This window comes from Xenopus laevis, chromosome 1S, assembly GCF_017654675.1.
Source record: "Xenopus laevis strain J_2021 chromosome 1S, Xenopus_laevis_v10.1, whole genome shotgun sequence".
Lineage (NCBI taxonomy): Eukaryota > Metazoa > Chordata > Amphibia > Anura > Pipidae > Xenopus > Xenopus laevis.
The window spans coordinates 128,770,132-128,797,737 of NC_054372.1; the positions used below are offsets into that span (position 1 = coordinate 128,770,132).

Below are 27,606 nucleotides of genomic sequence, written 5' to 3' on the forward strand. Positions count from 1 at the left end.
CTGATCATTGGGTCTTTGCCATTTTCTATCCATTCGTCTATCCATTCGAATAGTAGTTTTTAGTTTTCTTCCATGTCTTTCAGGTTAACATTTTAAATATTTGAGAACATTTTAGCTGAGCGGCCTATCATTTTCTGAACTTCTTTATATGCTTCTCGCTCTCCAATCAACCGTAAGTATGTCTGGAGTGAACCATTTTAGTCATATTTTCAGAGAGCAATGCATAACATTTGCTGCCTTCCTTCCATAAATAAGGGCCGTAATTGACACCTGTTTTTTCACAGAATGAATGACCTCACTAACAAAAATGAAACCGCACTACTAGGACTTTGATGAAAAAACGTGATACGCACTTAGGTAGCCCCCGTGTAACAAATCAATAAGGTGGCCCAGTGTGTGGTTAGATAAATGAGTGACAGCAGCCGCCCCCATTTTCAGATATGGAAGTAGGTATAGGTTGTTGCCTTTTCAGTACAGAGGAGGGTAACAACCTATACCTACTTCCGTATCTGAAAATGGGGGCGGCTGCTGTCACTCATTTATCTAACCACACACTGGGCCACCTTATTGATTTGTTACACGGGGGCTACCTAAGTGCGCCATGATAGCACAGATATCTCTTATGCACTCCGCTATTATTGTACTATAGATCTATACTATGGTGATTTTATCTCACTATTCACTACAAGTTCTTTTTGTATGTTTATATATGTGTAATTATAATGTCACATTTCAGTTTTGGCGCCAATTTTGGGGTTAAAGGTGATGGTTGGGGTAAGGGGTTTCACTTCCTGAAGGCAGCTCGAGTGTAGGAGCCGAAACGTTGAAATAAAGCCTATCACGTTTTTTCATCAAAGTCCTAGGAGTGCGGTTTCATTTTTGTTGTTTATATTTTGGAGTATAACCAGCACCCAGGCATTTCTTTTGTTGATTGGTGCACCAGCTCTGAACTTATATGTATATAATATATATATATATATACTAGACATTAAGCCCGTTAAATTAACGGGCGCTAGAACATATGTAGTCCGTTGCGCGTCTATCTACGCCGCTAGGAGACGGTCCGTGGGGCACATGCGCAGTAGCGCAATCCCACGGACGCAGAGACACTTGAACTTTATTATATAGGATATATATATATACACACACACACACACACACACACACACACACACACACACACACACACACACACACACACAATGATGAATGCTTGTATTCCCTATATATGTATAATATACACGCAACTTAATTTCATCAAACTAATTTCCCATTGCAAGTTACTGTGTAGAAACGTATCTTGCAGAAAGTATGGATTCTATTTTCATCAGGCCAGTAATTGAGAAATCATCCAATTATTCTGTCTAGGCAACTATTACATTTTTGTTTTTTTATCTTAAGAAGACATTTTTACTCTAAAACAATGGTGTAGTCCAAAAATAGAATGAAGTGACCTTATGATTTGCTTAATTTGCACAATGATTTGAATATTTGCCAGACACTAAAAAAAATGTACTGCTTTCAACGTTAACTATGTTTTTTCTTCTAAGGTTTTTCTTTAGGACAACAAAAAGGAAAAGTTCACAGTAATGTTTTAATTTGTAACAGAGAAAATACTGAAATGTACTGAGAAATTTCACAAGAGCCAACCACAATCCCCCTTAATACTTGGAATGTTCACAATTTCAACTCATTGTGCATAACTAGGATTAGCAGAACTCTATAACAAGCTGTACTTGACAAATGTTGATGTAGTCATTATATAAACACCGTCCCCAACAGTTTAAAGCATTCTCAAATGTCTCTTCAAATATTCCAGTACTCCATATTATACCCAGCTTTGAAAGATAGAAAATTTTAAATAAATTCAACAAAGACATGGAAATCTCACTCTATTAATAAATCAATACTATTAGAGTATGTACAAAGAAAAACATAACATTGCATGCAGGGAGAAACACAGACTTATTACAGTAACATATTGGAAAGCAAATGTATTTAAGGTTATGATCATAAAAAGAAAGCCAGTAGCACACTGAGTCAGGTTGCAGTTGTGTTCAAAAAGAATTATTTTATTAAGCCCATATGCAAAAAGGCATATGGGCTTAATAAAATAATTCTTTTTGAACACAACTGCAACCTGACTCAGTGTGCTACTGGCTTTCTTTTGGATATCGATTTGACCCAGTGACAGGGGTGGGTCTCACAGTACAGCACCTGGCACCACAAAAGGTGTGTATTAGGGAGGTGAGCGCTCCACTTGATTGGACTTAAGGTTATGATCATAGTCACACAGACAGGCTACTGGATACATGATATGTACATTAATAGAAAGCACAATTTTTTCTGATATCTTGTTAACATGCCTATTATAAAGATGGTTACAAAGGAAGACTGCATAACCTCAAACTGTATAACTTAAAAGTCTAATTGAAATTATTTATATAACCGAAGATTCTTTAGCGTTAAAGAGGAAAACATTTTTCATGGGGGAGTATGTGTTGGATGTAGTGTTAAAAGTAACATAGGAAGAACACTTTTATAGAAATAGGGAATATATACAGGTAATGGCCTTCTATCATTTCAAATAAAATATCATATACAACACTGTTGTGATGTGCAACGTTTATTATGGAAAGGTGCAGCTAGTTTGGGAGTGTTCTTTATCTTCATTATGGTACATACAGCGGTTAGTATTCATAACACTGGATGGCTAATAAAGTGTGTGCACAACCCATATTCAGGGCCAGTTAAGTGCTACCCCATTACAAAGGTCTTCATTACAAATACATATTTTTGGCGTAAAGGTTGAAAGTGAAATCATTACATCATTATATAATTATTTTTCAATTACTATTAAATGTGTAATATGTTTTGATTTTTTCCAGTATTCTATTAGTAGAGAAAAAAATAAACTAGTTTTCGTCAACATGAGCAATGAATGTTATGGAGACATATCTTATAGGTTAGATGACTATAGTTCAGGACATGTTTTCAGCTAAATGTTAATTTAAATGAAATAAACTACAGTACATTGTGAAAAGGCACAGTGTTCCAGCCCCATCCTAAAACTGACTTCACCATCTTGGACCTGGAGAGCAGAGCAAGACATTTTATGTCATTTGGAAACAGGAGCTTTTGTGTATCATTCCAAACCAGTTAGAGCAGTGAAGGTCAATAAGTGTTTTTCCAGCTGTTGTTATACCTCTCCTCGTGCAAATGCAAGACATTCAGCAGTTTAAGCATGTTAACTGTTCCTTTTCTGTTATACATCAATCAATAAATGTGCAATAACCTTACACCTGAGAACAATCTGTGATATGAAATGTACAAATCCCTTTCAAATACCCTAGAGCTATAAATAAGCATGCAAAAATATGAAGTGAAATGCATATGTCTAGTACCAGATCAAATGCTCAAAATAATTTTTTCCAATTTACAAAATAAAATGATTCTGCAACATATGTTGTGTCGTAAACACCTGCTAAACTTCAACAGCTTGGCATCTTGGCAAGATAAGCAAATGTGCAAGTGTGTTGATCTCTAAGGTATACAGCTTGTTTCTCACTGGAAACTTCAAAATGTAGATTTTCCAAGGTCAGTAGCAGCTTTCAAAAACTAAAAACATCACAAGACACTTTTAAAAAAAGAAAATAAGGACACAAGAAGATTGGCGTTGCTCATACAACTACTGAGATTACTAAAATACACAGACACATGACAAATCCCAATTTCTTTTCAGTCTAGATTACTTTTTTTCCCAACATATTCTTATGTCTGAAAAGCATAAAAAGTACCCTTCTCTTTACCCATTCATACAGACACAAGCACCAGTAACTGGTATGTATACTATAAAACTGCATGAAATCGCTTGCCAAACCCTCAGTCAGTTAATGATTTCGTTAGGGGCATATTTAGCAACAATCAAATTTGGGGGGTTTTTTTCAACAAAAAAAGTCTCTAAAACTCAAGATTTATTAAGTTCAAAACACATGAAAACAAAAATAAATTGGCATCTAAAAGCTGTTGAGTTGATGTAGAAGTGGATTGGATTTGGATTGTCAAATTTAAAGCTTTTTTAAATTTGAGTTTTCAAGACTTGAATTTGGCAGTAGAGTAGAAATTTTCTTTTGAATTTTTTCCTTAAATAAGCATACATGAGATTTTCTGAATTATTGTAAACATGCTCCTTAGTATCATAAAGAGCCTAATTTTGGAACCTACTGTATAACCCACTATTACTAGTGTGGCCCATTGCATATTGCCATTTACAGCTAAATTTATGCACACACACGTTTTGAGGCAAGCACAAATAACAGTGGCTTAATTTACATACTAAACAAGTTAGCCACAGCACTCTCAATATAAGCCTTGCCCACGTGCACCCAATAAGAAAGGCAAAGAGCGGCATTTCAGCTTGTTTCGTTTTAAAAAAAACTTTATATATTGGGGAGATGGCTCTCTCCTTAAATGCTCGCTCTCCCAAACCCCGCCTAATGGTGCTTTTGGAAGAGATCATGCTAAATAATGAGAAAGCAGGTATGGTCTGTCTCCGCCCAAAGGTAACACTTTCTTTTTTTCTCATGGACCCTGCCTTGACGGGCGCGTCAGCTTATGCATTCTTTGTACAAACCTTGTAACTAAGTGTCTTTTTTCAAGAAAGTTATAGTTCAGTTGTGCAAGAATATTTTTTCAAGGGGTTATATATTGAGAGTGCTGGGGCTAACTTGTTTAGTATGTAAATTAAGCCTTGCCCATGTGTACCCAATAAGAAAGGTGAGGAGAGGCATTTCAGCTTGTTTCATTTTAAAATTTGGGGAGGTTGCTCACTCCTTAAATGCTTGCTCTCCCAACCCCCGCCTAATGGTGCCTATGGAAGAGATCATGCTAAATAAAGAGAAAAGCAGGTATGGTCTGTCTCCTCCCAAAGGTAACACTTTCTTTTTTTCACTTAGGAAAGGACTGACGCATGGACACTGCCTTGACCGGCGCTTCAGCTTATGCATGCTTTGTACAAACTTTGTAACTAAAAGTGTCTTTTTTTATGAATGTTACAGTTCAGTTGTGCAAGAATATTTTTTCAGGGGGTTATATATTGAGAGTGCTGGGGCTAACTTGTTTGGTATATAATTTATAAAAAAAGATGATTTTATTGTAGTAAGAGACTGACGTTTTGGCCTGGTCACAGGCCTTTCTCAAAAGTGAGAAAGGCCTGTGACCAGGCTGAAACGTCAATCTCTTACTACAATAAAATCATCTTTTTTATAAAGCCCTGAGAGTGCGGACCTTATTGGATGCGATTAGATTAATTGACTGGACACTGCACCCAGGCATGCGAGTTACATTTTCGAGAGTGCCGGCAACATAAAAACCGGCACTCACGATAATGGAGTCAACTGTGCCTGGGTGCAGAGAATGAATGCAGAAGAAATAGTAGAGATTGCACTCACAGGTCTTAGAAGAAATAAGTGTACTTTTATTAGTGGACAATTGCTAATGTTTCGGCTGATACAACAGCCTTTCTCAAAGTTTCTAATAAAAGTACACTTATTTCTTCTAAGACCTGCGAGTGCTATTTCTTATTTATATATATTATATATATATATATATATATATATATATATATATATATATATATATATATATATATATATATATATATATATATAAAAATACACAAGAGCCATGAATATCCTGTAAATGATATCCTTATAAACAGTGAGTTCTGATGTCATTTCTGTCACATGACTCACTGAAACTTACAGTAAAGTACCGGCTCTTGTAAATTATATAGTGAATAAAGTACCGCCTCTTGTAAAATATAAGAATTGTATAAGTTACCGAGGAGTACAAGAGGGGGTACTTTATTCACTATTCATACAGTATATATACGCACACAAACATATTTAAGCTTAGCAATGTGGATTGACATGTTGCTGAATCTGTAATTTATCACTGTACATTTGTTTGCATATTTGTTATCATCGAGGCCAAAGAAAATGGTTAATGCACTTTTCCAAGAACAGAACAAAAGCACACAGCTATTTATGGAATAATGGAACATCTATTTTTGCAAAAAGTCATGTGTGAAGGTCAACTCCCACTTATTTTGTCAATAAAAAATAAAATACCTTGAAAAGCATTTCAAGAAGCTTACTCTCCTTAACTACATTTTTATTGACTGAATTCTCTAAAGACATCTATTTCCACCCAACCCAAACTTCAACTGTCCATGAACATTTTTCAACCTCTAAAAAGAGTAAAATAATTTCCAGTATTTTAGCTGTCATTCACAGGATGAAAAAGGTTATACATGTTTTAGACATACGAACCGAAGGAATTATAATAATAAAATCAGTTAATTTAGCAAATAAAAGTACGTTATATTAAAAGTAGATTATATTCATAGAATTTTGCCATCTTAACTCGAAGAAAGGTGGCAAAGCAATGGTTTGGAACCCAAAACTTCAATGACACCATACTGAATCACCATTAGTTTAAGTGGAATTTCACCTTGAATATTATTGTTGTCAGGGAGCCGGGAGCTCCCTCCAGGGAGGTTGTCTGGATCAAGGAGGAAGCCCTCTTGAGGGAACAAGGTCGCGGTATCCAAAGGGTTAAACGGAGAATAGTCAGGATCAGGCAAGAGTTCACAGGCAGGCAGAATACAAACAAAGTCCAAAGTCCAGGCAAAGGGTCAGGATACAAGGCAGGAACAAGATTAGGCAATAAGGCACACAGGAAACCCAGGATATGCTTCAGGAAAGTAATCCTATTCTTGGGCGCCATTCTGGCGTCTAGTTGGCGTTTTTATTTTCAAATTTGGCGCCATTCTGACGTCATTGACGCTCTTGCGCCGACGTCGGCGCGCTGACGTCATCGCCCGGCGCCGCTACCCACGTGGCGGCCATGGGCGCCGCCATTTTGGGAGCGACGCCGGCGAAGATGGACGCGCCGCCCGGAGCTCCTGGGCCTGCTCCGGGCGGCGATCGTTACAGTACCCCCCCCCTCACGGGGGGCCTCTGGACCACCAGGACTTGGCTTCTGGGGAAACTTGGAATGGAACTCCCTCACCAGACGAGGAGCGTGAACATCACGGTGTCCTTCCCAGGAGCATTCTTCAGGGCCAAAGCCCTTCCACTGAATGAGGTACTGAAGGGACCCTCTGGAGATTCTGGAGTCTAGGATTTTCTCCACCTCGTACTCGAGTTGACCCTCCACTGAGATGGCAGGAGGAGGAGACTGACCGCCAGAGAACCGGTTGGTGATGGCGGGTTTCACCAGAGACACGTGGAACACGTTGGGGATTCTCATCTCTGGTGGAAGCTGGAGTCTGACAGCCACAGGGTTGATTATTTCCAAGATGGGAAATGGTCCCACGAATTTTGGACCCAACTTGGGAGATGGTATCTTCAACCGGATATTCCTGGAAGAGAGCCAGACATTATCACCCACCTTGTAGAGAGGAGAGGATCTTCGACGACGATCCGCGAAAGTCTTATGAACAAGAGCACTCTTCTCTAGGTTCAACTTGGTCGCAGCCCAAATAGCAGACATATGGGCTGCGGAGTCGTCAGCAGCCGGGACGTCAGATAGCACAAAGTCTTGGGGAAAAGCTTGAGGATGCTGACCATACACCGACATGAACGGAGACCTTCCTGTAGAGGAATGACAAGCATTATTATGAGCGAATTCCGCCCATGGGAGGAGATCAGACCAGTCATCCTGGCAGAGGGATACGTGGTTCCTCAGGAACTGCTCCAGGGCTTGGTTGACACGTTCAGCTGCCCCATTCGTTTGCGGGTGGTATGCAGATGAAAACTGAAGAACAATTCCCAGGTCTTTGCATAAGGAACGCCAGAACTTGGCAGTAAACTGGGTGCCTCTATCGGAGACGATCTCCACCGGGAAACCATGCAGGCGGAAGATGTACTGGATAAATAGCTGGGACAACTCCACCGCAGAGGGCAACTTCTTCAGAGGGATGAAATGGGCCATTTTGGAGAAGCGGTCAATAACAACCCAGATCACAGTATTCCCACCGGAGGGAGGAAGTTCGACAATAAAGTCCATAGAGAGGTGCGTCCATGGACGAGAGGGTACCGGCAAAGGCTGTAACAACCCACTGGGGCGGGAATGGCTAGGCTTAGAAGTGGCGCAGACATTACAAGCAGCCACAAAGTCCTTTACATCCTTGCGGATATCAGGCCACCAGACTAGGCGCCTCAAGAGTTCAAGCGGTCTTAGCCGAACCAGGATGTCCAGCTTGCCTGGAGCAGTGGGTTTGTTGCAGGATGGCCAGGCGAAGTTCTGGAGGGACGAAGGCCATGCCAATCGGAGTATCTTGAGGAGCCGAGGACTGCCCAGCCAGAATCTGGTCGGCAAATTGGGGATACAGAGAGGCAATGATCTTGACAGGTGGAATGATTGGTTCCTGTCTCTCAGGGTCACGGTCCACCGGAGTGAAGCTACGAGACAAGGCGTCGGCCTTCAGATTTTTGGAACCTGGGCGAAAAGTCAAAACAAAGTTAAATCGGGAAAAGAAAAGGGCCCACCTGGCTTGTCTGGGATTTAGCCTCTTGAGGGACTGTATGAACTCCAGATTCTTGTGATCAGTGAAAATCTGGACAGGAATTTCAGAACCCTCCAGGAGGTGACGCCATTCTTCAAGGGCAAGCTTGACTGCCAAGAGTTCTCGATTCCCGACGTCATAGTTCTGCTCTGCGGATGAGAACTTCTTGGAGAAAAACGCACAGGGGTGCAATTTTCCATCAGAGGAATGTCTCTGAGACAGGATAGCTCCGGCTCCGACTTCAGAAGCATCAACTTCGATGCAGAAGGGTAGTGCAGGATTGGGATGTCGAAGAACAGGAGCGGACGTGAAGGCCTCTTTCAAGGACTGAAAGGCTTCTATAGCAGATGGAGGCCACAGGCTGGGTTTACCCCCTTTTCGGATGAGGGCCAGGATAGGTGCAATGCGGGAAGAGAACCCCCGGATGAACTGTCGATAATAATTAGCAAATCCGAGGAATCTCTGGATTGCTTTGGTACTCAGTGGGAGAGGCCACTCCTGGATGGCCGACACTTTCACGGGGTCCATCTCAAATCCCTCTGGAGAGATAATGTATCCTAGGAAGGGGATCTTGGATACCTCGAAAACACACTTCTCCAACTTGGCGAAGAGAGAGTTCTTCCTCAGACGAGAGAGTACCTCCTTCACCTGGGAGCGATGACTTTCAAGGTCCTTGGAAAAGATCAGGATGTCGTCCAAGTATACGACTACGAACCTTCCTAGGAGATCTCGGAACACATCGTTCACAAACTCCTGGAAGACGGCAGGGGCATTGCATAGGCCGAAGGGCATAACGAGATATTCATAGTGCCCATCCCGAGTGTTGAATGCCGTCTTCCATTCGTCACCCTCCCGGATGCGAATGAGGTTGTAGGCCCCCCGGAGATCCAACTTGGAGAAAATCTTTGCCCCTTTCAGCTGGTCAAAGAGCTCGGCAATCAGGGGCAGAGGGTATCTGTTTTTCACGGTGATCTTATTCAGACCCCGATAGTCTATACAAGGCCGAAGGCCTCCGTCCTTCTTCTCCACGAAGAAGAACCCAGCCCCTGCAGGAGAGGTAGAAGGGCGGATAAACCCCCGCTGGAGATTTTCTTGGATGTACTCCTTCATAGCGGTAGTTTCTGCAGGAGAGAGAGGGTAGGTGCGCCCTCTGGGGGCATAGCTCCAGGCAGGAGTTCAACCGGACAGTCGTAGGAGCGATGTGGGGGAAGGAACTCTGCAGACTTTTTACAAAACACATCGGAAAATCCCTTGTAAGTGGAGGGCAAAGTCTTTAATTCCGCAGAGGAGACATTCACCTTCTCGAGGGGCTTTGGCGGAAGGCAATGTTGCAGGCAAAATAAACTCCAACGAGAGATCTGCCCAGTGGACCAGTCTATGGTGGGGTTATGCAGACGTAACCATGGAAGACCCAATATCACTGGAGTAGAAGGACAGGGGATGATGAAGAATGAAAGTTTTTCTTGATGCAGCGCCCCAACTTGTACAGATAGTTCCGCCGTGAACTTTGTGACGAATTCAAACTCCAGAGGTTTTTCATCTATGGCAGTAATTCGCAGGGGAGAAGACAATGGAAGCAGAGGAATCTTCATGCGTTCGGCAAAAAAGGAATCCATGAAATTGCCATCCGCTCCGGAGTCGAGGAAGGCCCTTTCGAAGATAGACTTACTTGCCAGGTGAATCTGCAAAGGAAGGAGAAGCCTGCGTGAATTTTCTTGATACTTCTCCAGAGAACCTCGAGTGATGCCCCCTACATGAGAAACCTGAGACATACCTCGGAGTACAAAACTCTTGGCTTTGGCAGGACAGGCGTTGGCAAAATGGGAATGCCCACCACAGTATAAACAGAGACCTGCCATACGTCTTCGGAGTCTTTCCTGCTCGGAGAGGCGAGTCTTTCCTACTTGCATGGGTTCCTCCAAAGGAGACGTCGACACATGGGTCACAGGAACAGCGGGTGTTTGCAGAATCGGCCTTTGAAAGCGAGGGGCCAACATGGGAGAAAATCGTCTACTGCGCTCTCTCTCCACCTGGTGCTCTCTGAGACGAGTGTCCACCTTAATGGATAGAGCGATCAACCCTTCCAGGGTGTCAGGAGTCTCCCTGGAGACGAGATCATCTTTGATGCGGATGGATAGGCCTTGGTAGTATACAGCCTTGTAAGCGTCATCACACCAGGAAGTCTCCGCCATCAGTGTTCGGAAGTCTATAGCATACTCATTGACACTGCGGCTTCCTTGCCGGAGCTGCAAGAGACGGGCAGGGGCGTTCGTAACCCGACCTGGAGCATCAAAGACTATACGAAAAGCTTGGAGAAAGTCTTTAACATCAAAAGTCAGCGGGGAATTCTTCTCCCAAAGAGACGTTGCCCACTCCAGTGGCTTGCCTTCCAATCGAGACATCACATACCCCACCTTGGAACGCTCGCTTGGAAACTGTGTGGGTTGGAACTCAAATTGAATTTGGCATTGCGTGGCAAATCCCTGCAGGCTTGTGGGTCCCCACTGAAACGAGGGGGAGGTGGAATGCGAGGCTCACCTGTCGGGTAGCTTGTGTTCGTGGGGGCTGCCGCCATGGGGGGATCCCCAGTAGGTGGAGCAGTGGAGGACGCAGAAGGCACTTGAGCCAGCAGGACATCGAGTGCTTGCCCAATGCGAACCTGCTGGTTTTCGTAGTCCTCCATGCGGGATGCCAGTCCGCGGAGCGCTCGTCCGACATGAGGTGTGGCTTCCTCAGAAGGATCCATGGCCCAAGAATAATGTCAGGGAGCCGGGAGCTCCCTCCAGGGAGGTTGTCTGGATCAAGGAGGAAGCCCTCTTGAGGGAACAAGGTCGCGGTATCCAAAGGGTTAAACGGAGAATAGTCAGGATCAGGCAAGAGTTCACAGGCAGGCAGAATACAAACAAAGTCCAAAGTCCAGGCAAAGGGTCAGGATACAAGGCAGGAACAAGATTAGGCAATAAGGCACACAGGAAACCCAGGATATGCTTCAGGAAAGTAATCCTATTCTTGGGCGCCATTCTGGCGTCTAGTTGGCGTTTTTATTTTCAAATTTGGCGCCATTCTGACGTCATTGACGCTCTTGCGCCGACGTCGGCGCGCTGACGTCATCGCCCGGCGCCGCTACCCACGTGGCGGCCATGGGCGCCGCCATTTTGGGAGCGACGCCGGCGAAGATGGACGCGCCGCCCGGAGCTCCTGGGCCTGCTCCGGGCGGCGATCGTTACAATTGTTATGTAATGTTATCAATGATATTGTTAAGACAATTACAAAAGTCTTCATATTTTATTTCTGCACTTGTGATGAAGCTTCCTTAAAAAAAATTCTAATTTCTCAAAGTTGCTAAACCACAAGTAGGCTCATGTGTAGTATTAAACTTGTTTGAAAACAGTTGAGCACAAATCATTATTTTTTGCAACACAATAAAGAATTTGCCTCCAGTATTTCAGAGCACAGATGGCCACCTCAAACTGAACAACACTATATTTTGTTGATAAACTTGTGGCTGCTCATAAATGGTGTAAAAGATGAATGGGACATTCTGGATATCACCTAAGTGTACCATAAGTATATACACAACTCTAAATTTATGAGGGGCATTTAAATTAAGCAAATAATGTGCTATGGGAGTTCTATATTCTACAATGCACCTATTCACTCCAGACTTTTTAATCCAAGTAGAAAAGTGCCAGTGCATTCTGCATTTTATAGTGACAGGGGCACTGACAATCACTGAAATTAGCCAGATGTGCAGTTTGCCTTAACTTACAATGATAAACAGTGCATTAAGCATTTCTGGCAGTTATGAAGCTGGGTCTGCTAGTTAAAGTGATACTGACACTAAAAAATGATTTTTAGCATATGAATGTACATTAAATGTTACCTATAGGTCATGTTGATCATTTTTTGCTGAGAGGTTTGTTTTTGTATATAATTGTTAGTTGAAGTTCCTAAGCCTGACTCTCTGACACTCTGACTTTGCCAACATGACTGTCCCATCTCAGCCTGTTAGTTACAGTTTCTAATGCCAACGGACTCCTGCTGCACAAATATGGCAGCCCCCTCATACAGGAACATGGGGGATCAGACAGGTAATGTAAAAGCATCATGCAAATACTTTATGGCAAAGTTAGAAGTAGCTTGCAAAGCCAATATTATAAGAGAGATGTAAAAAAAGTTTAATTTCAGTTGTCAGTATCTCTTTAAATTTTAACTGTGTCAGTTTTCTACATGTTATAAGGAAACAAGTCAGAGTTTATAGTATAAACAAAATGAAGTTACCAGGAAGTTGCTGCGAATCATTTCTTAAATGAAACAATCACCCTAATTTAGTTAGTTCTTGGAAAACTTTCACCTCCCACACACATCCTTCAAGTCATTTGCTTTCATTAAGGAAATGACTAGGTTATTCATATTGTCAATACCTTTCAGCAACAATGCATACATGCATTATGAACCCAACATTTGGGTGTACCTAGTCATGGATAGAATACTTAATTACATTTCAATAAAGAAAGTAACCAGAAGACAACTGCAATGGTCACTTTTAAAAGGATACGGTGTGTGCTGATCTAGTTGAAAGAGCATACAGTATTGCCAATCTAGGTTCCAATGAATCAGTACATACCAGGGTTATATTACCAATGTTCCTAAGCTTTGTGGAACATATGAAAAGAAAAGAAAATATTTTTAGCACAATTAACATAATTCTAGTTCAATTGTCCTGTTGCTTCGCAAACACAGAGTCCAAAAAAAATAATGATACCACACAGGATCTACATGGAATTAGAGGAAACATTGAACATGACCAACATGATTTGGGCTTGATTAAAAAACATGATTTTGGCTTGATTAGTGTTAAAGCTATACATACAAGAATGAACTAAGCCATTTGAAGAACATTACAGGCATAACAATGTGCCTGGGGCTGGCCCAACTGGAACATTACAACAGATATCAGTCTCCTAAACTCAGTTCTCTTTGTGCAAGGTGCCATGCGACTACATGAGTGGTCTACAAAACTAAAAAAAAATGGCAGCTTGATTGTGTAGTTGCTTTATTGGAAAAACTACAACATTTTACTTTCTTTTCACAAGGTTTCAATATTGTATAGGCCCATGAAGACTAGCTAGATCCCATCTGGGCCCTAATGGTTTCCCGTAGGAATAACTGGTAGGTCTTTTAACATTGAAAAATGGCAAATATAAAAATATAAAAGTAAATGTATTGTCTTCAGTCTTCCTAACAGGATACATTTAGGAGCATTTATTACACCTTTCCATTTTTATGAAGAGGTAACGTAGTTTTTTTTTTTTTTTAGCAGCAACAAGTGTAATTGAATTTAAAAATAATTAATTGCTTATAGAAAACTATACCTCCCAAATGAATACTTAAGCAACAGATAATTCATATTTTAGGTAGCATTGTAAAGAGCTTTACCAATTTGGAATATATATATTATTAAGTAGATATTGCCCTTTTACCTGAGCCACACTTTTGTGATGGCCCGTGTGCTCCCTCAGATATCACCTGACCAGAAATACCAAAGCTCTAACTGTAACATGAAGACGTGTGGAAGCAAAATACAGCTTTGTCTGTTAATTGGCTCATATGACCTAACATATGGTTTGTTTGGTTTATTTGGGTGCACTGTTAATCATAGGATCCCAGGGGGCGGACCTTATTTCTTATAAGGCAATTTTCTATTTAGGATTACCCAATGGCACATGCTACTAAAAAAGTATATTATTATGAAAATGGGTTATTTACATGAAGCAGGGATTTACATATGAGCTGTTTTATATGTTTGAGCCCTACATTGTCCAGGGGTATAGTTTTCCTTTGATTTATATATATTGTTAATACAATTTTTCACCGTTCTGATAGCAGGAGGTACATAATATTCTAATTATTGCAACATACAATAGTGTGTTACAATACAAATTAATAAGCATTGGACCGGTGTAATAGCTAAGGCACAGAAAAAAAGGTATACCAGCTTTACAGTTATGCCAACATAATAAATAAGCACAATTGTGCCTTTTTCCACTAGTAACTATACTTTTCTCTATTGGTATCTTCCTCCTGAGCCCTAAAATTGCCATTGAAAAACTACATTTTGGTGTAGAAATATGTTTGCGTTTATTTAAATAGTTTGCCACATTTTTAAACGAATATAACAATGAGTTCACATGGATTCATTTGATTTTAGCATAAGATATATGGGAAGTTTCTTGGTTGTTGCAGCATGCTTTATGATTTAAATCAGTTCCTCTTTAAAATTACATATTTACTCTTAAAAATACATAATTATGCTGCTTTGTATTTTTCTGCTGGTGCTTATGCAATGGCCCAACAGTTATCAGGAACACTCAGTGCTGTGAAATTCTATCCTGGTGACTTATAAGAGCAGATAGAGTGCTACATCAGGGCAATTGTCTGCTCTCGTTGATGTAGTAATATTATCTGACCTGATTCAGCAGGGCTTTGTGAAACAAGGCCACTGGATCAAGGGTAACATAGTGTTGTATCTCTGCTTCCTATGATTTCCCAGCTACACCTGAGCTAAACTAGTAGACCCAGATTTCCAATTGTCATTATTAAAGAACGAAAAGAAGAAAAGCTCAACATAAAATGACCAAAATGCATTAATTCTCATATAAATGCATGTATTCATATAAATAATATATTCTCATTCTGTCTATTGCTGTTTTTTAACTAGTACATGTCTATGGCACACAGTAACATTGCATTTATTGCATAAGAGAATACCAAAATATTCAATTGAACTTTACATTAAAGGGTGCTGTTAAATAGAAGGACAAAAAAAAAAAATCTAAATTAAAAAATGGATTTATAAACGTTTTTATAGGTTTTTCAGAGGAAGGGTAATACAAACTGAAAAGGTTGCTCCAGTTCTAGTTATCCATGCATAAAACCATAGGGTATGTCATACTTGGCAGACTTTGACTGTACTGTGAAAAGTGGACAGCCTTTGAAAACTATCAGTCCGTACTGACAGAAGTCACAGTTTCAGAGGGGCCTGTATGTAGAAAAAAATGGAAGTTCGTGGCTTACAAAACACTTTGAAACTCTTTGAAACACTATCCTGTGTCCCTTGCTACTAGGATTCCGTCTTTTCACATGACATTTATGTGCATTGGCTTTTTCGGGAAACATCATGAATTTAATTCCACTTTTGCAGTCTCATTACTGGTTGGACACTTCTGGGGTACCATAGACTGGTTTAAATACTGAAAATTGAATTGCAGAATTATTAATGGACTGCTTTCTCATGATTTATGTAGTGGCTGAACTATATATATATATATATATATATATATATATATATATATATATATATTTGCACAATGGATGGCACACCACTTCCAGGTTACTCCCAGTTGCTAAAGCAGTAATATACATTTAGAAATATATGTTAATATTACGAATCCATCAATACGTTTTTACTGTTGAAGCCAGTAACTGTGTGCCCTCTTACAACCAATTTGCCAAATTCTCGATTTAATTTACAGGTATTAATATACTATGGGAACCTCATAAGTGAGCAATGTACCTCCTAATGTAAAATGTTAGAAGATTTGTAGTACCCAAAGAGATTCAAGACCTTATGAACACACAAAATGTATCTTTAAAACATGACATTTTAAAGATATTAAAAGCTATTTTGGGCAGGGCCCTTTCTGTCTCTTGGATTGGGTATCAGCTGTTTTTGGTATGTAATCTGTATGTTAAAATAAATACACATATATTTATTGTACAGTGCTACTGACTATTTTGGCACTTTATAAATACATGATAATAATAAACTATTGACTGAATTTTATAGTGGTAGGCTACACAAACAGTAGGCACTAGGCAGCTAGTTTAGTGGTTTGCTTTATCACATAGCATATATAAACATGTGATGGTGTACTTACCGAATAAATACATATTGTATGCTGTCCTTCTGAACTTGTATGTGTGCTTTAACACAGCTATTCGGTGTGGCATTTAACTCTCTTTGTGTGTGTGTTTAAGTAGCTAGATATTTTCCACAAACTGCCAAGTTCTACCTCAAGTACGGACAAAACAAGAAAATGGCACAGTGAAGTCTTGTAACTAATCACTGAGCAGGGTGACTGTGACCATTTCTAGACACTCTCTCTGCTTCTGTACACCAGTGACGGATTGCAGTTGTTACAAGGTCAGTGAAAACATTAATTCTAGGGCAATGGAAAATATGTTTGTGAAATGAAAAGGGCCTTGCTGACATTGTATCACTATTTCTAGACAGGGCTGTGAGTCTCAAATAAATCTTAAGTCTTGGATGCCTGCCCAAAAACTGTGGCCTAGTTTCATTAGGGTGGGAAACAAATAAGTATCCATAAGGGAACAGCTTTCTAGAATAGCTTTATATTTAAAAACAACATTTCAAATCCAAAAGTAAGAACATAATTTTGCAGTGTGTTTGAGTTTTTTTTTTCCACAACAAGCCCTCTGTAGGCTCAGAGGAATACAGAATTTGTCAGAATTTGCAACGTGTCTTGTATCATTTGATTTACTGCCACTGGTTTTAGTTGTTTTTGTTGTCCTAAAAAAAATGTTCAAAAATACAATCACAAGAAAGCACAGAAACATAAATGTTACTGTCTGCTTACTTCTTTCACGGTCTTGGAAAACCATTTTTCAAAGTCTATATCACAGCTTTTTCTCTTCCTCAGGTTCATATCCACCCCCTGCATCTGACAGTATGGACATGGGTAGAGCCTGCTTTTGCTTGAAGACAAAATTATTTTGTATCTACTCTGTCAAGGAACATGAACTGGGGATGGAGCTATGTGGAAGGAGCAGGAACAAAGGAATGGTTGCATGTGCAGTATATAACACAAAGCTATAAAATTGCAGTCTATTAGCTCCATGCAGATATTAACAGGCGGCAAGTTTTGAGCACCATATCATTCTGTTATGGACTTACTGTATTTTTCAGAGTCTACATCTTTACTATTATTGGTACATGCTAAAGGCATTCACTGTCTTTTAAATATTCCTTTGAGAAAGATCATTTGCATTAGCACGGCATACAAGATGCAGCAGCAGTCAGACTGCATGGAAATGAACCTATTTTTTCTCTAGATAAGGATATAGAATTGTAAAAAAAGAAGCATTGATGCTTGATTTCCCAGAATATATTGTATACATCATATACTTTCCATACACATAACAGATACTGCTTCTAAACTAGTAGCACAGAGCTCATTGTAGTGCTATGTTTTTGACATTACAATAATCTACGCCTTGATACACTGTATTGATTTTAGTAGTAATAGTAATTTCATTGTAGGATAGAAAACACAGGCATGGGAGATGAATAACTAAACATTCTGAGATTTATTAAGCATTTATTTATTCTTAAAATGTGCAGGTTAATAATGCTGGTGATCAACTTATGATCCATGGCAAAGGTTGCATGACAGCTGTCTACATAATTCTGAAGCAAGTGAGAGGCAACAAGATAGCAAAGGTTAAAATGATGAAACTTATGTGGCCCAACAAATCCTCTTACCTCATCTCTGGTAACCAACTGCTATTCCTTGCAGTCAGCTAATTGCTATGCAGATTTAAAATATACCCATAATGCCTTTATATAGAACTGCATATGACAGGTCACATTGCTATGCACAATTCCATATCTATAGCAAGGATTCTATTTCACATCAGTTTAAAGGAAAGGGTTACCCCCAAAACGAATAATTAAGCAACACATCACATTAAGTGCCGTAATGAAGAATCTTACCAAACTGGAATAAATATTGCCCAAATTAGCTATGTAACTATATAAGACTAAAGGTGGCCATAGACTCAAAGATCCGCTCGTTTGGCGACATCACCAAACGAGCGGATCTTTCCCCGATATGCCACTAAACTGCGTGGCTATATTGGGGGTAATTCGAGTGTTCGGCCGTATGGCCGAACGATCGAATTACGATGCGCCAAGCGGCTCCGACGGGTCGGTCGGGTAAAAATCCAACCTTCCCGATCTATATCGTGGCCAGATATCGTTTGGGAAGACCCGTCGGAAGCCCCCATACACGGGCAGATAAGCTGTCAAATCAGTCCAAACGACCGATATCGGCAGTTTTATCTGCCCGTGTATGGCCACCTTAACTCTAGAAGAGCACTAATTCAACCAATCGACTGTCAACTGGAGAACTCAAATTAAAAGAAAGCTGTTAAAACAACAGATTAGTTTGTATGACAACTCATCCCCCATACATTAAGTGGTGTACTTATTAACACTGGGGACAAACATCACTGCTGATGTTGCCAATAGCATACCTCCCAACTGTCCTGTTTTTAGTGGGACAGTACCGATTCCGACAGCTCAACCCGCAGTCCCGGATTGTTACTGAAATGTACTGACTTTCTCTTTGATCTCCTGCACTGAACAGCCAGAAAAAGATACATTTCTAAAACTTAATTAGCTTTTTGCTGGGAGGTATGCCATAGTAACCAATCAGCAATTAGATTTGAACAGTCATCTGCATGTTAGAAAACAATCAAAGATCTAATTTGCTGCCATGGCCAACATCACCAGTGATGTTTGTCTCCAATGTTAATATATATGTCCCTTAGTAAAGTGGATATTAATCCCACTATGTGGAAAAGGAGAACTTGGTGAATTTATAAGCTTACAAGCTAAAACAATTCAGATCTGAAATAATACCTCACAGACTATTACAAATCAGTAAATCTGAAATATAATACAACTGTGGTTAAGACTGAAATACATTAAAACAGTAGCTGAGTAAATACAACTGCGTTTATAACAAGTGATAACCGTGCTAAATGGAGTATTTCACAGAACAAAACCATGACCTGATGCTGAAAGACTCATTTTATCTGTTAATTCCCAATGTACTCTGTTCTGCATTGTGGGAAATATCTAACCTGATACTCTAAAGCCCTGAATAAAATAATTTTGTAGTATTTCCTGACATGGTTTTTCTTTAAGATTTTTGTTTCCTTCAACCCTTTTTTATATTAAAAATATTAACAAAAGTGTGACCATTTTCGATACTTTCCTATTGTTTACAGCTAGCATGTCAAATACGACATACCTTAGAATAATCAAGAACAATGGAGTATTGCCATTACTGTATTATAATGTATGAAAATCAGCTCTCTGCTTTTAAAACTTATCTGTTAAAGAAATAAATGGGGAATAAATAACCCATGCCATGTCTCTGGTTCAAAGAATGAAGGCCCAAATGATAAGCAAAGTTTGCCCTCATCTGGTAAACCACAGCAACCAATCAAATGCGTATTTTAAAGGAGAATAACAGCTGCTTAAAGCACACTTAAGAGGCCTTATTATTATGCTGTTTAAACCAAATTCGCAGAAAAGATGGTATAAAAAGCTATGTCAAACAAATTGTGACTTTATTAAGGTGTATTTTATTTTAAGCCAAGCGAACACCAAATTTTTATACTGCTTTTAACATGGCGTGTGTCGCAAATTCATTTTTACACCACATAATAAATTTGCCCTGTAGCATGTTTTGCAGGCACTCCTAACAAAATCCAAGATGGAAACCTCCTGAGACAAATTTGAAGGTCTGAAACATTACTTCTATAGAAATGCTGAACCTTTAAGCTGGATCAATAAGTTCAATATATAAAATATGGCATTTCTAGCCATATTGATTTTTAGTTTTTTTTTTCTCCTTTAAACATCTGACTAGTAAATGCTACCTGTTGATTGGTTGTGTGGGTTACTATAAAAGTAGTATACCTTAGATCTTTTATTGGGATTTATACATAACTCCAATTTAATGTTGCTTGTCATCTAAATGGGATTCACCACCACAAGGTTTTCTTTTATTGATAATTATTTATTGGTTACCAGATGTTCACTGTACATAATTTAAATGATACAAATAAATATAATATTATATAGCAAATATGAAAGCATGCTGTTTTTGATTGATAATAAATTTTCTGTTCCGGTTGCTGCACTCTGTCACTAAACCCAAACCACAATTTCCTTCATATGAGAGAGGCACAGATACACAGTAGAATACGAGGCATCCAAACCACCCTTTTAGCCCTTGCTGCACAGGTTATGCAGATATAATACTGTTTTATAAACATCAATATGAAAAGTGCATCTAGATTGCGGATTAGTCATCAATTGTAATTATGGCTCACTTAATAACTAGTGTCATGTCTGCATCACTGCTGCGGACACTTTTCTAGCTGAAAACCCAGTTAAACAGAATGAAATGTTGACTTAATAGAGTCAGGTTTTAAAAAGAGACAAAAGACAATATTTGCATATGAAGAAAATAATATATAAAATGCAATTATCAATACGTATAACTGCACACATTTCTGTAAGCCATTTTCAGATGATAAAATGAACAGCAATAAAAGGCAGAACACAGACAAAACAAAGAAAGTAAATTAGTATAGTAAGAATTTTTCCACAAATTTGTCTTAAACTTAATAAATCTTAATAAGTAAAGATTCTATAGTAACCAAGGCCAAAAAAATGTGTTATTTCTGATTATTATTATTATTTTATACAATAACTCTCAGAAAATGAAAAGACTTCAGGGATTGCTATCAACTGATGAGTTGATCTAAAGTAGTCTGCATGTAAAAAGAGGACATTATTAGACATATTTGTCAGTGGGTTGCAAATACTGTACCTAATAATTAGATTTTGTAGGAAGCATGTCCGTCTACGACATGCGCAGAGCTCATTGCTGTCACAGAGCTGAGAAGGAGGAGGTGGAAAGGAAACTGAGATTGTGGAGGAGTTACAATAGTACAGGGGGCTTGGGGTAGCCTTGCATTGTCTAAATTTAGGGACACTGTTCCCTAGTGCACGTGCACACAAATTTTGAGGCCAGCCCACAAAGAATTTTGTCTAAAAATACCATAAATAATATAATTTTCTAAAAGTGAGCAAGCAATATAAAAAGGTGCTCATGAAAGAATATTTTTGCACACACGGCCAAGAAGAAATTAGAGATAACATTGGTCAGGGTGGCATTCTCTTCAATGGTGAAAAAAACATCAGTATCAACTAATAGCTCTTGAGACTCATTTCACAAAAAATGGTTAGAGGTTTATTTTACAGGGGTGAATTAGTATTGGTACCCCCAGTGAATTATGCTTTCCTTTACCCCTTTTAGTTACCCCAGTTACATTGCATTTACTTATTTTTTACCTACAGATAATAGTAGATAAGAGATATACATTCATACTTGTATTTTTATGCAAATCCAGGACCATATGTTCTGTATACATTTCATTTTATCCTGGTCTCTTTATAATTAAGACTTAAAGTGATACCGACACAAAAAAAATATTTTCAAAATATTAATATACATTAAAAGATCATTTTTCACTATCGTTCTGCTTTTGTAAGTAATTGTCACTTGAAGTTCCTAAACATGACCGTTTTGCCAACCTGTCTGTCCCTTCTCAGCCTGTCAGTTAAGAGTTTTTATGCCAACAGATTCCTGCTGCACAAATATGGCAGCCCCCTTATACAGGAACATGGGGATAAGAAAGGTAATGTAAAAACATCAGGCAAATACTTTTATGGCAAAATTATAAATAGCATTCAAAGGCAATGTTATTAATGATATACAAAAAAAGATTATTTTCTGGTGTCAGTATCTCTTTAAGGCATCCTCTTTGCCTGAAAACTTGCACCACTTTCTTATTCATTTAGCCATTAGAGGTACCAACGCCATTTTGCAGTTTACTTTGATTGCAAGATTACTATGTGAAAGACTATTTTACAACATTCAGAAAATTTTAATTAGAAGTTTTCATGCCTTTGCAGAACTTGAGATACTTGAGATAATTGAAATCTGTGTGGGCTGAATGTGGCTGAGTATTCCATCGTACTGGTAAGTTTGTTATCTCTCAGAGTAATTTCCTGCTGTGTTTTTCAGCAGCATTACAACTGGCAGAGAAGTGCAAAGAAATGTGCTGCATCATGAAATCTATTTTTGCTATGAAACAGTAAATACAATTTAAATGTAGAAACAAATGCACATTTACTTTTGTAATTGTAGCTATAATTTCCTTTACACAAAGAAAAACTGCAAAAAATTCTGATGACTACTCAAGTGTAATTGTTGCATTTATTTAAAGTATTAAATAACATACCTGCACCAGGAATAATTGCCAATTTTGTTTCAACCAAACCCATTTTAGCAGAAGAAGCTGCAATAAAGGAGCAATAAGCAATCAATACACGATGTTCAAAACATTCCAATTTGCCAGTATCCATACATCCATTTAGAAAACAGCAAATAAGTGAAATTCTCCAGTTACCCTTCATGTTGTAAATTCTATGAGTTTTTGTCTACTTTCAGTGTTGCTATTCACTCCAAGGACCACTAGGTACAGATCCATATGGGAAACGGAGCCAAATTAACACGTAACACTTTAACTGTTCAATCAGTCACAACAATCTTAATCAACCCCTATTCACCTATAACCTCTGCATGAATGGTATTTGTGCCCACTGAGCCCTTTGAGGACTACAGGCTATGACGCAGTGTTGACCCTGTATGTTAAACTGCAGAAGGCTGCTGTTCCTAGCAGAAAGAGGCCCAAATTAGTGGATGGCAGTCCAGACTGAGGATGACAATACTTATTTGCTTACACAGATGTTTCTGGAAGTCCAGTCTGAAGCACAATTAGGTGTGGTGGGTGGCCGCCTAGATATTCCTGGAGTTAAAAGTATGATTTTCTTGAATATGCAACTTTATTATGAGATAAGGAGCGATCCTATGGTCTCAAACCATTATTTCCACTATATACCTATATTTATGAATTGACACGGAGGGGCCCATTTACTAACAATCAAATTTCTTTTTTTCCATGAATCTCAAGAAATTTGTTGTTTTCCTATATTTTTAAAAAGCTATAAAAATGTATTTGAGCATTATTAAGTATACAAATCACAAAAACATCTAAGGAAAAAAGTTGTCACGGTGCTATCAAAATCAATGGCAGCTGCACTGATCCTACTACACCCCGTTAAATCAATTTTGACTTTTAGAAGTTTTTGGATTTTTTCAAATGTCAAAAAAAATGAATTTTTAGAGGTTTTTGTATTTTTTACCGCACCGTTCAACACTTTTTTTTCATACTTTTTATATTCAGATGTTTTAATAAATTCAATGACAATAATGGTTTTAGCGTTTACGTGGCAAATGCATTAACGGGCGAATTTTCACCACTGTCAGCTTTGCACCCATCGCATCACTTCGCCAGGCGCAAATAAAATATGAATACGCTAATTAACTAAAATGCAAAGTTTTGTTCCGGGCGTCTAATGCTGGTGACTTTTTGCTAGCGTTACTTCGGCTGTGTAAGCATTTCATAGCAAAGATGCACTAGCATTCATTTGTGCCTAGCGAAACTTCACTAGTGATCTTGCGCTTAGGTCAATTTTCATAGGGCAGGAAATTTAAAGTTGTATGGACATCTTTATTATAAATGTTGCTGCAAATGGTTTACGTTACCGGTTTATATTACACATGTCTAGGGAACCTTAATACAGACAAGAGAGTTAATATAATGCCCTACACATGAGCCCACTGTAAAATTAATGTTCCATATGTACTAATATTTGTGGAGAAAACAGCTTACCCAAAAAAGTAAGTTAGGACTTTTCCCGCTAAAAAAAAGGAAAATTCACCAGCGTTTTTTGAACTTTAACGCATTTTCGGCACACAGGATATGATGTAAGAGGAAGATCTAGCTGCTTTATAGCACTTCGTCTAGTCAGAGGTGGCAAAGGCAACTCTGGCGAAAGAGGTAACGTTCTAATCTGCATTTAAATCTGCATTTTAGTCAATTTGCAGAGTATGTCTGTTCGTCTGGCGATAGAGTGTGACTGACCACTAGCGACGGTCCAGTTCGCTAGCGAATAGTCGCCTGTGACTGTAATTGAATTGGCGATGTCCCTGTGGGTGGCAAAGCAGGTGAAAAATTGTTAGCGTTAGCCACTTTGCTCTTTAGTAAATCTGCACCTGTGAGTTTAGTCGCAGTTTCAAAAACCACTAGAACCACTAAAATCTGACCTTTAATAAATAAGCCTCTAGTTGTTGCCCAAATATTAAGGGGCAGATTCACTAAGGGTCGAATTTCGAAGTAAAAAATACTTCGAAATTCGACCCTCGAATTGAAATCCTTCGACTTCGAATATCGAAGTCGAAGGATTTAGCGCTAAACGTTCGTTCGATCGAAGGATTTTAATCCAACGATCGAAGGAAAATCCTTCGATCAAAAAAAGGTTAGCAAACCTATGGGGACCTTCCCCATAGGCTAACATTGACTTTGGTAGGTTTTATCTGCCGAAGTAGGGGGTCGAAGTTTTTTTTAAAGGGAAAGTACTTAGACTATCGAATGGTCGAATAGTCGAATGATTTTTCGTTCGAAACGTTCGAATCGAAGTCGAAGGTCGTAGTCGAAGGTCGAAGTAGCCCATTCGATGGTCGAAGTACCCAAAAAATACTTCGAAATTCGAAGTATTTTTCATTCGAATCCTTCACTCGAGCTTAGTGAATCGGCCCCTTAATGTCTTTTATAGGCATATAATGTAAATATAGGATATCCAGACAAAATGAATGCTCGGTCTTAAAAAAGGGCACCCCTCACCTAATTCTGCAATTATTTAAAGTGTGAATTGCGGTCACCTCTGTTGTGTTACCCTTTAATCAAAGGGGATAACTAAAGGGTATAATGTGCATCGACAACAAACAAACATTTTAACAATGACTGGTGTTGTTTATCAGATCAGAAAAGTGTCTGATATCTCTCAGTGTAAAGCAATGAAGTTACATTTTCCATGGCTGTGTAACACTTGAGGTAAAAGTAGACCACAAAGTCTGGAAATCCCAGCCGTGTACTGTATAAATTTTATATCCCTTCCATTCCCCTTTTAGCATTTCTTTCTCCTTCCTCCTCTGCAATTACTATCAAGTGGATATCTTATCTTATTTTTCATCCTCAAAAGGAAAGGAAGTGGGTTCAGGGGTATTTCCATTTGAGCTACATCTTCACAGAGAGTCTTGATAAATAGTAACTTTGCTAATTACCAAAAATATAAAGAGACTAATATGCAATAATAACATCAATGAGAGCATATACTAACTCTAAGGAAAAAAATTTTTGCACAAAAACTCACAAATTTGAATTATATTTTCAAACTCAAATGTCTGTTATTTATTAAGCAAAAAAACTTGAATGTAAAAAAATCCGTATCTAAAAGCTGATTTTGTAGAAATCAATGGGAGTTTTCCTAGGCAAAAATTCAAGCCTTTTTTTTTTTTTTTTCATTTAAAAAAAGGGAGTTTTTTTCACTACTGTATTCGATCGAGATTGTTACACTGAGATTTTTTCATAGATCAGCATACATTCAAGTTTTTTTTAAATTGTGATTTCATTCGAAGTAGAAAAATCTCACAAATTAAATTTTTGATAAATAAACCCATAAGTGTGTTTTCCTTATAACTGCAAAATGTACCATGTATTGTCATAAAATACACAATATAAGTAAATGGGATGATTTCCAAATCATTTAAACCCTACATTTACAGTAGTTGCAAATAGCACAAAGACAACATATTAAATATTGAAACAAATATGTTAGTGTTTTCTAAAAAAAAAAATATCTGCTCGTTTTGAGCTTTGATACTTTTCAGAAAACATTTCTCAGCTCAACATTTGGTATGTTGTCTTTGTACTATTTCAAATAATACATACTGTTGAAATGATTTGTAAATCATCTCTTTTGGTAATTGGGTTGGTCTCACAACAGTAATGAAAGAATATGCAGAATCTAAGCCTGAAAGGAAAAAGATTCCAATAAAGTGCAGCTGTGGGAGGAGAAATATTTTGAGATCTGTACATTCTCCAGCTGCCTTTTTACTCCCCCAGGTCAAAAGCTCTGACCATTACAATTTATTGTCACATCCATAACCTAACAAATCATTTTACTGTCAACAAATGGGTTGACACATCAAGCAGCTGAGAAGAACATGGTTTCTTTTTTACATGCAATGTTATAAAATCTTTTTGTCAGGGTTTTATCAGGAACATGTATAAAATGCTGAACAAATAACTTTAAATATAACCTAGTAAGTACTGCGTAGGTAATGCTGGACTAAACCATCTACTAAAGCATAGACACAAAACTAGAATGTATCTTGCTACATGTACAAAATTTTACCCAAGTAGTTACCCTAGTTGTGATTTACAAATCAGGTGTCTCTGCTTAGTATGGTATTATTTTAAATTAAAATAGCTTCTGCTTATCTGTAAGTCACAACAGAGGGGTGAACGTGGGGTTATACAGAGACCATTATAGCTATCTGACTTAAGGTAGTCATATACTAAAAGATCCGCTTGTTTGGCAAGGTAGCCACTTGAGCAGATCTTTCCTCTGATATGCCCTCCAATGATAGGTGATATTGGGCTAATCTGATAGTCCTAGGGCCAAATGATCAGGTTGAAACAACCTGAATAGTAGCTGATGGGACTAGGGCTGCATCAACAAACATCTGACGTGAAGATTAGGGATGGGCACATTTTTTTGCCTTGTTTCACTGCAAAAATGACACCCATAGACTTATATGGCCTAGTGCATTACTAGGGTCGCGGGTCAAAAACATTTCACCGCATGACAAAATTTTTTTGACACCCCTAGACTTTAATGGACGCTGGCGGCAAATTTGTGGCGAAACGAAACAGGTCAAATTCGCCCATCCCTAGTGAAGATCAAACCTGCCGGATTGACATCTGGCTGTTTTTTGGACAGATACCGTCACAGGGCCCCATACATGGGCAGATAAGCTTCCAACTAGGTCTAAAGGACTCATCAACAGTGACAGATGGATCCATTCCTCGGTCTTACTAAATGCATGAAAAAGGAAACATACAAAATGAAAATAATATGATCATGCTTACCTGCTACTATGATGTCACAGGCCAGTGCC

At 38.8% G+C, this 27,606-nt stretch overlaps 1 protein-coding gene across 1 annotated transcript in view; it reads right to left on the reverse strand.

Annotated features, from left to right (window-relative positions):
* The window catches only part of auh.S (AU RNA binding protein/enoyl-CoA hydratase S homeolog), a 139,033-nt gene that overhangs the window by 53,629 nt on the left and 57,798 nt on the right, over positions 1-27,606 (reverse strand). Inside the window, 2 exon segments of the mRNA NM_001096053.1 lie at positions 22,763-22,819; positions 27,578-27,606. The exon segment at positions 27,578-27,606 is cut by the window's right edge and continues 64 nt beyond it. Coding sequence (NP_001089522.1) covers positions 22,763-22,819; positions 27,578-27,606 — 86 coding nt within the window.